An 11,446-nucleotide genomic window follows, 5' to 3' on the forward strand; every position below is an offset into this window, starting at 1 on the left:
TGAACATGAACCACAACAAATTTCACACCATTTAACCTGACCCAAGGGCCTGCTTAGATAGATGGAAATCCACATGAACTAAATGAACTTAATGAACTTTTCCACAGAAAGAAATCATAAACTAGTGAGGGTATGATATAAAAGATATGGAACAAGGGGTGGAATGCCATCGTTTGAGTTAGAACAGAACTAATTCCGTTCCGTGATTTTACTGTTCAGCTCAGTCTCTTCTAACTCACTGCACTGTGTGAAGTCAACGGCGTATTTTTGCAGACAGTGTCTTGACATTTACAGTTACTACCAGAGACTGGGGTGCAGAAAGTCTCTTGCTTAGACTTGCTCCTGTGCAGACCAAGGTCACTGCTACATCCTGTGTCCCATGGTGGGGGTGCAGTAAGTGAGAGGCTGCACCTGTGGGGTGGCGCAGACCCTTCTGCACCTGTGGGGAGGACAGGTGACCCCTCACTGACCAACAAGGTGTTCCATCCCATAGACGTCATATTCAGTAGAGAGCTGAGGGATCACAAGGGTCAAGCCCTTCTCTTCAATGGCCAGAGTCTGAGGAAGACTCTGTCCATTCTGCATTTGACGCCAATCTGTGTGTTCCTGAATCCAGTTCTGGAATCCAGCTCCTGCATCCGGTTCCCGTCTACTGCTGGGTCCAGTGTGGGCCTTCCCCAGTGTCTGCCCACAGCATCAGTGGTGACAGTGACGTAATTGCCATCACAGAGGTTTGGTTTGGTATTGGTCTTGTATATATTTGTATATATTTTATTTTATTGTTGTTATTTATTTTCATTAAGGCAGTTTTAGTTTCCTTTTCCAACCCATAAGCCTCTCTCCCTTATTCCCTTTCTCTTCCCCTTTGGGAAGGGAGAGGAGTTAATGGAGAGCATCTAGTGGCCGGCACAGCCCTAACTCTTGTCACGAAAATGGAAAACTCCTGTTTGAACAAACACATCTGACCTGTGCTGCATTTTTCAGGAAATAATATTTTATCTGTGCTGTGAATATTTCACGTATCCACCTCTGCTGAAGAAAAGAATTTATTCCATGACATCGAAGTATCCTACTCATTCTATATGTTATCCCATTGCATAAATTTCAATCTTAACGTAAGAAGAAAGTAAAAACATACTGCCCATCTTTCCTAAGACAAGAAAGGACAGGCAAGAGGAAGGGCTTTGTGTTCACACTTTAAACAATATAACCAAAATCAAGAAGTTCCTTGCTTAAGTAGGGTTTTTTTTCCTATAGAGTACTCTGCCAATAGGGGCAGCTCCAGAAGATTTAACACTGCTCCTAGATTATGATTCCAAACTGTAAAAGCATGCAAGAATAAAATTAGTTCTAAATGCCAATTCTCTACCAGAGAGAAAATACAGCCTATGCAAATGCCTCAATAACTCAGAACTACAGGAACATTAAACAGCAAGTTAAAAAGTACTTACTGCTGTCACTAATTTGATGGCACATAACTGTAGTTCACTGACATTTTCTACAAAGAAAGGTGTTATTCCCATAGACGATACCTATCAATGGAAAAAAATGATTTTAAGTATATTTGACTAACAAACTGATATTCATGCAGTTTCACAAAGAGGTTATTAATTCATCAGGTAAGGTATTCAACAAGATGCATTACTTCATGTTACTTGGAACAACTACCTGAAAGGAGGTTGTAGAGAGGTGGGAATTGGTCTCTTCTCTTAAGTAACAAGCAATAAGACAAAAGGAAATGGCTTCAAGGTGCACCAGGGGAGATTTAGATTGGACAAAGAGAAGACGTGTAGATGTGGTGCTTAGGGTCATGGTTTAGTGACACACTTGGCAGTGTTAGGTTTATGGTTGGACCCAATGATCTTAAAAGTCTTTTCCAACCTAAATGAGTCTATATTTGAATACAATCAAGTTAAACTTTTCTTAAGTGTACAAAAAAAGCCATTAAAGATTTGAACATTAAAAACGCTCTTCTGCAGATTACAGAATACAGAACAAACTAGTCACTCTGACGTTAGTAGTTTTTAAGTTTGTAAGGATTTCATATTGCACGTCACTGAGATAAACATACTTTACATTCACTCTAGGAAACGAAACACAACAGAAAGAAATTTTTCTGCCAAAACTTACCTGAAGAATAGTTGTATCAGTAAGAAGCTGTATCTCTAGCAACTCTGACAAGCTGCTGACAATGTCACAAACTTTGTTATACAACATCACTATAACTCTTTGCTTGTGGGTGGAACACTTGGCACGTTTTGCTTTTGAACTTAAAACACCACCTAGACAACAGAAAATACCTTCATTAATTTTTTCTGTGTTTCATCTCAAATATTAAGAAGATGATTTTCCTCAAAAAGTGTCACAAAAAAGAACTGCAAGACAAGAGCTTTGTAAAAGGAATTGCTTACAGAAGAAAAGCTATTTATGAGCATCTGCTGGAAGGCAACAATTTCACATGATATAAATTTTTCATATTCGCTCTGTATCCAAGATTTTTAATAAAGTTCTCGAAGTTGGACACCCACATCTAAAGGTATGCAAGTGACAACAAAACACTAAATGCCAAATAGTTTTCTCTGAAATAAATCATTATTTATAGTCACACAGTGACTACAACTATAAAATGACTTATTCCTACATACACAAACTATACACAGAAGCTGAACTTCAGACAAACTTCTAATACCGCGGTCTATATGCTTTGCTTACATTGACATTATTGCAGTAAACCAAGATGCTGAATGACTAATTTATTCAGAGGACTCATTTAATACACTGTTTTTTCTAGTATGTATTTTATCATCCTCAAACTAACACAAAGCACTAATTCAGGGTGCTATATATGATAAGGATGAACCATCAGTATACGACTTGCATATACAAATCTTATTCCAGAAACTTGTAACACTTCCATCATCATATGGTAGATTATGTTTTGGTATTTATTAATGTGGAAAGATTTTTTAAAAATTTCTTAGGATACTAACCACCATGAGGATCCACTCTATACACAGGATCATACTGAGGATAGAGAGTGTTCTGCAAATGAAATTTTGTGTATTGAATAACTCTTTCTATTACGTCTTCAATATATACAGCTTTAGGCATATTTGGTGATGTCATAATATTGATCGCAGTAAGACAAGCATCAGCAGATTTTGTCGCTCTTTCCATAATAAGATCTCTCCATAATCTCTCTTCATCTTCAGTGTCATTGTTCTGTAACAGGCAAGAAAAACAGGATAGCGTGAACAAGAAGTCAATTTTTTATCCTTATCACGTAAAAGCTAATATTACCTTAACATACTATCATGCATGCACTTATAAAATGTTGTATTTCCTTTCTGATTCAGAATAAATTTGTTTTAGAAATCAAATAATGTTTGTTTTACTAGAAATAAGTTTGTGATATGTCTCCCTAAGTTACAAGTCTTCAAAGTATCACTGTATTCTTCTGCTAGAACTTTCTTTGTGTATCACTGGAAAGCATTATGATTGCCATATACTCTACTTAAGAGTCATATACCTTAAGCAAAATCTAAACTCATTCATGAAAAGAAGGGCAATGAAGCTGGTGTAGGGTCTGGAGAGCAAGTCTTACGAGGAGCGGCTTGAAGGAACTGGGGTTGTTTGGCCTGGAGAAAAGAAGGCTGAGGGGAGACCTTACTGCTCTCTACAACTACTTGAAAGGAGGCTGTAGAGAGGTGGGGGTTCATCTCTTCTCTCATATAACAAGTGACAGGGCAAGAGGAAATGGCCTTAAGTTGCACCAGGGGAGATCTAGGTTAGATATTAGAAAAATTTCTTTACAGGGAGGGTTGTGAAGCATTGGAACAGGCTGCCCAGGAAGGTGGTACTGGAGAGCAAGTCTTACGAGGAGCGGCTTGAAGGAACTGGGGTTGTTTGGCCTGGAGAAAAGAAGGCTGAGGGGAGACCTTACTGCTCTCTACAACTACTTGAAAGGAGGCTGTAGAGAGGTGGGGGTTCATCTCTTCTCTCATATAACAAGTGACAGGGCAAGAGGAAATGGCCTTAAGTTGCACCAGGGGAGATCTAGGTTAGATATTAGAAAAATTTCTTTACAGGGAGGGTTGTGAAGCATTGGAACAGGCTGCCCAGGAAGGGGGTAGAGTCCCCATCCCTGGAAGTGTTTAAAAGACATTTAGATGTGGTACTGAGGGACATGGTTTAGGGACTCTGGCAGTGCAGGGTGAACAGTTAAACTTGATGGTCTTAAAGGTTTCTTCCAACCAGATGATTCTATGATTCTATGCAGCGTTCTCTTCAGTGCCTTATGCACACCAGTTGCTGCTTTGATCAGTCTAATTTTTGCCACTAGAGGGAATTCTTACACAAAAATACTATTAAAAGTCACATGGAACTCATAAGTATATGATTTTCTCTGCTTCACAGACAAACTCATCTATTATCAATGGGTTTGAAACACATCTTATCAAATGCATCCATTCATATTTAGCCGAGGGTTCACAATCTCTGTATTTCTGTGTTTCTACAAGTTACAAAAATAAACATACAGGAGTTTAATTATGACCACCCAGCACTACTTAAACATTGTAATTACATTATTTATAGCAAAACCAGGTTAGAATTTTTCATAACTCCTCTGCCTACAGAGAAAAAGAATCTTTCCTGCCTGTATGACATCACAGTTCAATATGCAACATTTTTCCTTGTAAAAATAAGAGGTTGATGAAACCATATCAACTTTCTCCCTTTGGTGTAAGAGAATCTAAACCAGTATCACAGTGCCATATATATATATGATATATGTATATTTGTAAAATCTCCTGCAAATCAGGAGATCCCTGTAAATTTCTTGCATAGAATGGCTTTAAGTCATTTGCTCATTACATAAATGAGGCTTAAAAACACCCCAAGTAGTTTTAAATATTTGCTTTTTTTTTTCCCTCATTAGTCTTGGAAACAAAAAGAACATGCAAGTGCATTCTAACTCTGAAAAATGTCCTGATATGGAGGAAGGTTTTCTTCACTGCACTGTGAAAGAAGTAAGCTTATTCCTTTGCAGAGGCCTTATTTGCCATAATGTTTTGAATCATGTTTTAACAGATTTTAAGAAAACTAAAACTTGTTTGGCTAAAGATTGCTTCTCTTTTTCTCATCAAAGCTTTGTCTCTGAATTGTAATCACAGGACAATTTCATTAATATTAAATAATGTGTCCCGGGTTTTCGTTTGAGAGTTCAAATCCATCTTCTCCAATACAAATAATTACTCTCTATTTCTTCAGATCCGTTCCCCCCAGAATACTCTTTTGACTAGAAAGTGTGCGGAAAAAAGAAATATATGAAATGGAAAATATCACATATTAACCTCATAAAAACTCTAAATCCCCGTGTAGTTTTAGTATATATCAAGAAAAAAAAAAAATTCGTTTGAGAGTTCAAATCTTTATATGCTTTGATAACTTTAACTTTGCAGTGTAAGAACAGACCTAAACAAAGAACTTCCCGCTTTCTTAATGCTCAGAAGAAAAAGTTCTACGTGAAAACTGTAGTACTTCTTTCATTGTGTAAGGCATGTTTTATGGATATGCAGAAGTAGAAAAGAAATGTCCAATGGTGCAAATTACGCAATTTACCATTAATATTTCAGGATGAAACAATAATATTTAAAACTGAAACAAAACTCAGTTGCTCCTGTCAGTTATCAGTATAATAGTAAAACGTGTTTAGTACTGAGAAAATACAATTAATTGAATTTTACTTCAAATCTTATAATTTGTCAATCTCAATCATGTACATATTATATCAGAAATTCTTTCTCATACATATACAGTATTTGAAAGTATCACTAAATAGGACTCAAGTGAAGAAAACTATTCTACACAATGTAGTGAAACTAGGTAATTTGAAACTCACATGGTTAAGTAATGTGGAAAGCTTTGATCCATCTTGAATATTCTTCTCCAAAATATTCAGGACTTTCACTGTTTTATCTGTTGAGAGCTAAAACAAGAAAAGAAACACATCAGACACTGTAGGAATGAAAAGGATTCCAAACTGCAGAAAAGAACGCCCATGGATAAAGGACAAAACTCGTTATATAAACCAAAACTGCTTACATTGTAAGCAATCTGAGATAAGGATTGGATCTTGACTTCTGTGGTTTCTGATGCAGCACAACCGAAAATGCTGATAACTAAACTAGGTGAAATATATGCTAAGGTTGCAATCAAATTGTATTTTCCTCCAGCAAAATCCATAGAAATAGACTTAAAATTGGTTATCTGTCATTCATGTTGTATGTTATACTCTTTTGCTTCTAGAAACAGAAATTTACCAAATCCAAGTATCGATCAGAAATTCTAACTGACCATATAGAGCTCTGTTAGGAGAAAATCCAAATTCCATGAAAAAGCAGAAATAAAATTTCCTGATAACTGAGTGCTAATGAAAAGGAAAGGTATTCGTAATATTCATGTTAACTTCGAAGAACTAATATGTTGAAAAAGTAACTCAAACTCACTTATTGATCTTCTATAGAATTATAATAAAATAATTTGTAGAAAATGCTCAACTTGAGGAGAGCCAGTTTTACTCACCCTCTCATTGGCACTCAGTACCACTCATTAACACTCATCTTTAGAAGCAATAAAATTCTGTTTTATGTATACATGTATATTTCTTTTTTATGTATACATGTATACATGCATGTATATGTGAAAAATAGGGAAGAGAGGTTAAGGGTGAGAACTGTCAGGAAAGAGAAACACTCAGGCTGACAACATGCAGGGAGCTTGATGAAAAGTCCAGGAAGAACATAAATTTTGGATTAAAGAAAATCCTTCAGAGAGACTTTTATAATAAGTGGCTTCACTTTGTAAACACAGAAAGAGTAAAAGTTTAACATGAGACTGCCCAAAGTCACGAGTTGTAGGAAGATAATGAAAGCAAGAGAATTTTTTGCTTCTAGAGGTGATACCAGCAGTTTTCATCAACAAATGTTTCCTTCCACTGAAGTTGGGAAGAGTATGGCAAAGAAACCACAATATGCAGTTGACAGAAAATATATCTTATTAATCACCTGGGGTGATAAATCTTCTAAATTTGAAAGGGCTTTTTGGAGAGATGGAGGATTCAGTGTGATGCTGGCTGGACATCATACCCTTACACTGCACTGATGGCATATGTCAGAAACACTCGATTTTTTTACTTTGCCAGCAGGTTCTGATTTACTGTGGTTGCTCAACACCAGCTGTGAAGGAGCAAACCCTATAGGTTGATGAGCATTTGTGAAAGTAGATTCATTATTTTAGACATTACTGCTTAGAAGCGGGTGTTACGTACTGACATATAGTCAGCGTTGACACAGAGAAAGAGCATTCAACAAAAACATCTCAGTTTCATAGACAGTAACGTTTAAGATGTGGTAACTTTTTAAGTCCTTCACAAAGTCAGTAGCACAACTGTTCACAGGATCTGTCACATGCATACCTTGTCCATAATGCCCATTGCCTTGATTTTCGCAGATTCACTACCCAACTCACTAAGCTGATGTTTTCCCAGTAGCAATTCCTGTGGAATCTCATCATCATCACCTTTTAAAAAAATTTAAAAAATTAACGATTATATTTCTGATTAAAGTTCAAGGAAATCAGTATTTTACAGCCAATATGGAAAAAGCCAACTGAAGAAAAATAACTGATTTTCCCAACAGCTAGCATCTAATGAATACTGATTATGATAACTTTTGGTTGTGTTAAAACAGTGAGTACCTGTTAAATATGACTAGTTCTGAAATATCATTTAACAGCCTGAGGCATCTATTTCTGAAAGTCATAATCTAAACTTTTTAAATATTTATGATGTTTATTGCAGCTCTTGTGCCACCACCCTCATTTCAGTAAAACAAATCCTAAATGACTGTAGTCCTAAGATTCCAATCTGGGGAAGGGCAACAGATGAAAACCACATACGAAATTAAGTACCTTGGGATACACTGTGTCTTAATCATATTTATCCTTACAAAAACCCCATGATATTACCAGACACAGAAAGAACCAATGACTTCACTTTTAAGTCCAAGGCTGTATACACTATTGCTTTAAGAACTGATTTGTTTACTATGCTCCTCCACTTGTTCTAATTCCATGACAAAGACGGTAGGAAAAAAATTAATGAACACTGAATATTATTCATTTTAATAGAAAGTCACTACTTCCTCAGACACTTAGGCTAAGCTGGCTGCTTTCCCACTGAAATGGGTAAGGAGCATACAGCAATTTAGCTCCTCAGCCATAAATACATAAGGACTCTGCTGTTTGAATTGAATAATCCAGTTCTGTTGGGTCAAAGGCCACAACAGATGTAAAATGATGTGGCTCAGACATTACCAGCAAGAGATAGTGTTGTTGACAAAAATACATTTGACAGAAGATAACACCCTAATAACATCCCAAAGAGGTATCCTTTCCTCTCCAGGGGACTACTATTTATGATTTATGTCCCTTTTGGATTCTGCAGGGAGGAGGAAGGAGGATCTTCTTCCTGCAGCAGCATGTGAATTTGAAGGCTAAAGGCCACCTCTCAGGGTGAAAGCCATTATCAATGCAATATGCCCTAGCATGTATTGCAGGCAATTAAAACCCAAGGAAGTTAAATACTGAGATACAAATTGTTTGCTGTTTCTTGTGTTTCTAAATGGTGGGAAGCATTTAGAGTATTTCTGGCATATTACCAAAAGCTGTAAAATCCATGTCTTCCAAGTTTTCCAAAATATTCTCTATTGAAGCAGTAAACCTTTTGAAAGTTGAAGAATCCATCATTTCTGGTGAAAAAAGAAATTTATAAATAATTATTTTAGATACAAAACAAAAAATACAAACTGTAGGAAACAAACCTTCTGAAATTACCTTCAGGTGTTAGCTTAGGTTCATAAGCCTTCCTCTTCTTTTGCTTTTCTTTTTTCTTCATTTTTCTAGCCACTAATGAGAATAGAGAGTGAAACAAATACTTTCTAAATTATTAGATAAAGATTATTCACAGTTCTACATGCAGTATTTAGTACAAGAGTACAAGATGTTTAAAATGTTTAATATACCCATTAAAAATGCACTAGTATTATAGAAAAAAACCCCAGATTTTTAATGTCATCAGTTACCCTCACTGAGGCTAGGGGGAGGAGAATAATCATCCATATCAGAGTCATCAGGACTGCGATTACGGTAACGGCCACTACCAGAAGTCCTCCTTCCTTCATGATAATGACCACTTCTCCTGTGGTCACCAGAACTTCTTCTGTCATGTTCTTCATACTCCCAAGCTTCATCTCTATCCTTTTTATGTCTTTTACGAGAAGCTACAAATGAAATGCATTTTCATAAGTATAAAAATTCCATTTTAATAGCTCAGAATTAAACCTTTAAACATTTAACAGATGTGTAGGTGTGGCACTTTGGGACATGGCTTAGTGGTGGACTTGGCAGTGTTAGGTTTATGGTTGCACTTGATGATCTTAACATTCTTTTCCAATCTAAATACTTCTATGAGTCTATGATTTGCAAGTTAAATGCATTTGTATAGATGTTCTGTAAAACAAGTGAACTATTACTGTTCTGTAAAACAAGTGAAACTATTACATAAAATTCTGTTATGGCATTACTTTACCAATTTCTTTTGAATTACATTAAAAGTGTGCCTGACACTGGCAAAGACAGCAGTAAACATTTAAAAATACAAATTTACAGGGCAATTGTCCTTTTATGCAAAGTAAGGAAAGTGGAAAAATAAGGTAAGTTTCATCCTTTCATAAGAGAACATTGAGATCATTTCTTTGGGTATCTAAATTGAGACTATTATTGGGTGTCCATATTCCAATTCAGTTATTGCTCTGCCCATCTAGCACAGCAAGTTCCAAAGATACATGGCAATCTACTCGTTTAAAGTTATTCTGTTTTGCCAAGACAACTAAAATTTTGTCTTGGTATACATTGCAGGAGAATCAGTGTAAAGGAGGAAGCTGGAGCCATAATTCTGGGCCAGCCACCAAGTCGGTGCCTTACAAGGTTATTATAACAAGTTTTCAGTCAGGAACAGAAAGCTCAGCGGAAGTAATGTTGAAGAAACTGGGATAAATGTTCCATACAGAAACAGAGATTTGGTGGAAGTAACACAGGGGAGTGGAATGGAGAGTTCTCGGTTATTTTCAAAGAAAGTCTTGTGTCTCTTGAAGGGGAGAAGGTGCTAATATGTAATAGAAAAAGGATATGGAGGAGGCATAGTCTCATCCATGAAATCAGCCAACTCTCCATTAGCTAATGTAACAGGCTAACTGGACTAGCAAAGAGATGCCTAACAAGCTGTCCTGTGAAGATCAAAACAGCTCCAAATTATCACATTCTAGAATAGGAGAGTTTATGCTTGTGAACCTGCATGTAACAGCCCTGACATCTGTGTGTCCACTAAAATATCTTGAAGTTTAGAGAGGTATGACTGTATACAAGGTTGTTTCTGAGCAAAATGGCTCCAAGCATTTATACAGAACTGGAACTGAACTGACAAGTTCTTCCCATAACTCCAGCTTATTGAGAAGCAGAGGAAACGTACAAGGATACAGTCACACCTGGTATACGTACCAGGATATAGTTAATAGCCCAGTCTCTCAGAATTAATAAAAAAAAATTGTTAAACCTGAGGCGATACTAGCATCTGAAGTATCTTCTAGATACTCTGCACTGCAACCTAGAGGGTTCCCAGTACTGAAAATGTAGTACGAAACTTCTGCACAGAGGTGGTCCAAGTCTTTAAGGTAATAGTTCAGTCTTTGAGTTGTACTGCTTCTCGATCAGACTTGCTTCTGGAGGCAGTACAGCCATGTTCATGATGCCTGAGCTACTAACACCATCTAAAATGGTTGAGAGTTAACTGTGATTGCAGAAGTGGAGGGCCATGAATCCCATTGGATACCTGGAGTCAGAGTGTTGAAGAAGAAACTTATTTAATGGTAAAAGCCTTTAAAAATCTTAACTGACGCTTTTTTCCTAATAAGACAATATTTTGTATAATATTTTGTAGGAGACAGATGTAGGAGACAGATGTAGGAGACAGACAATATTTTGTATAATATTTTGTAGGAGACAGATGTAATCTGTCTCCACAGTTCACAAATCATCAGTATAAATTTAAGCTCTGTAGGACAAATTATGACCCCAGCTACATCTCCATGAGAAAAGTAACTTCCAATACTGCTTTCCAGAATTTTAAGTTGACCAGTTTAGTTTATCAGTGCTGCACGACAAAACAGAATGTGTTACAGTTATGCTGGCTCTGCAAGGCAAAGAAGATGAACCCGGGAACAGCAATTTACAATCACTGCTCTACAAAATTTATACTGAAGTAGACAAAATTGACTAAAAATTAAAGCATTAACATTTCAACTGTTTATATGTATTTTATATATAATTT

At 36.4% G+C, this 11,446-nt stretch overlaps 1 protein-coding gene across 1 annotated transcript; it reads right to left on the minus strand.

Moving 5' to 3' along the window:
- Positions 1–1,451: 1,451 nt before the first annotated feature.
- On the minus strand, positions 1,452–9,341 carry NIPBL (Nipped-B homolog (Drosophila); the record flags this gene model as incomplete). Its single annotated transcript, XM_010142088.1, has 8 exons — positions 1,452–1,532; positions 2,131–2,282; positions 2,991–3,222; positions 5,903–5,989; positions 7,478–7,581; positions 8,721–8,810; positions 8,896–8,967; positions 9,144–9,341. Coding segments are annotated over 8 exons (1,016 nt in total), but the record flags the coding sequence as incomplete, so codon positions are not given.
- Between the last annotated feature and the right edge of the window lie 2,105 nt (positions 9,342–11,446).

This window comes from Buceros rhinoceros, unplaced genomic scaffold (assembly GCF_000710305.1).
Source record: "Buceros rhinoceros silvestris isolate BGI_N320 unplaced genomic scaffold, ASM71030v1 scaffold18280, whole genome shotgun sequence".
Lineage (NCBI taxonomy): Eukaryota > Metazoa > Chordata > Aves > Bucerotiformes > Bucerotidae > Buceros > Buceros rhinoceros.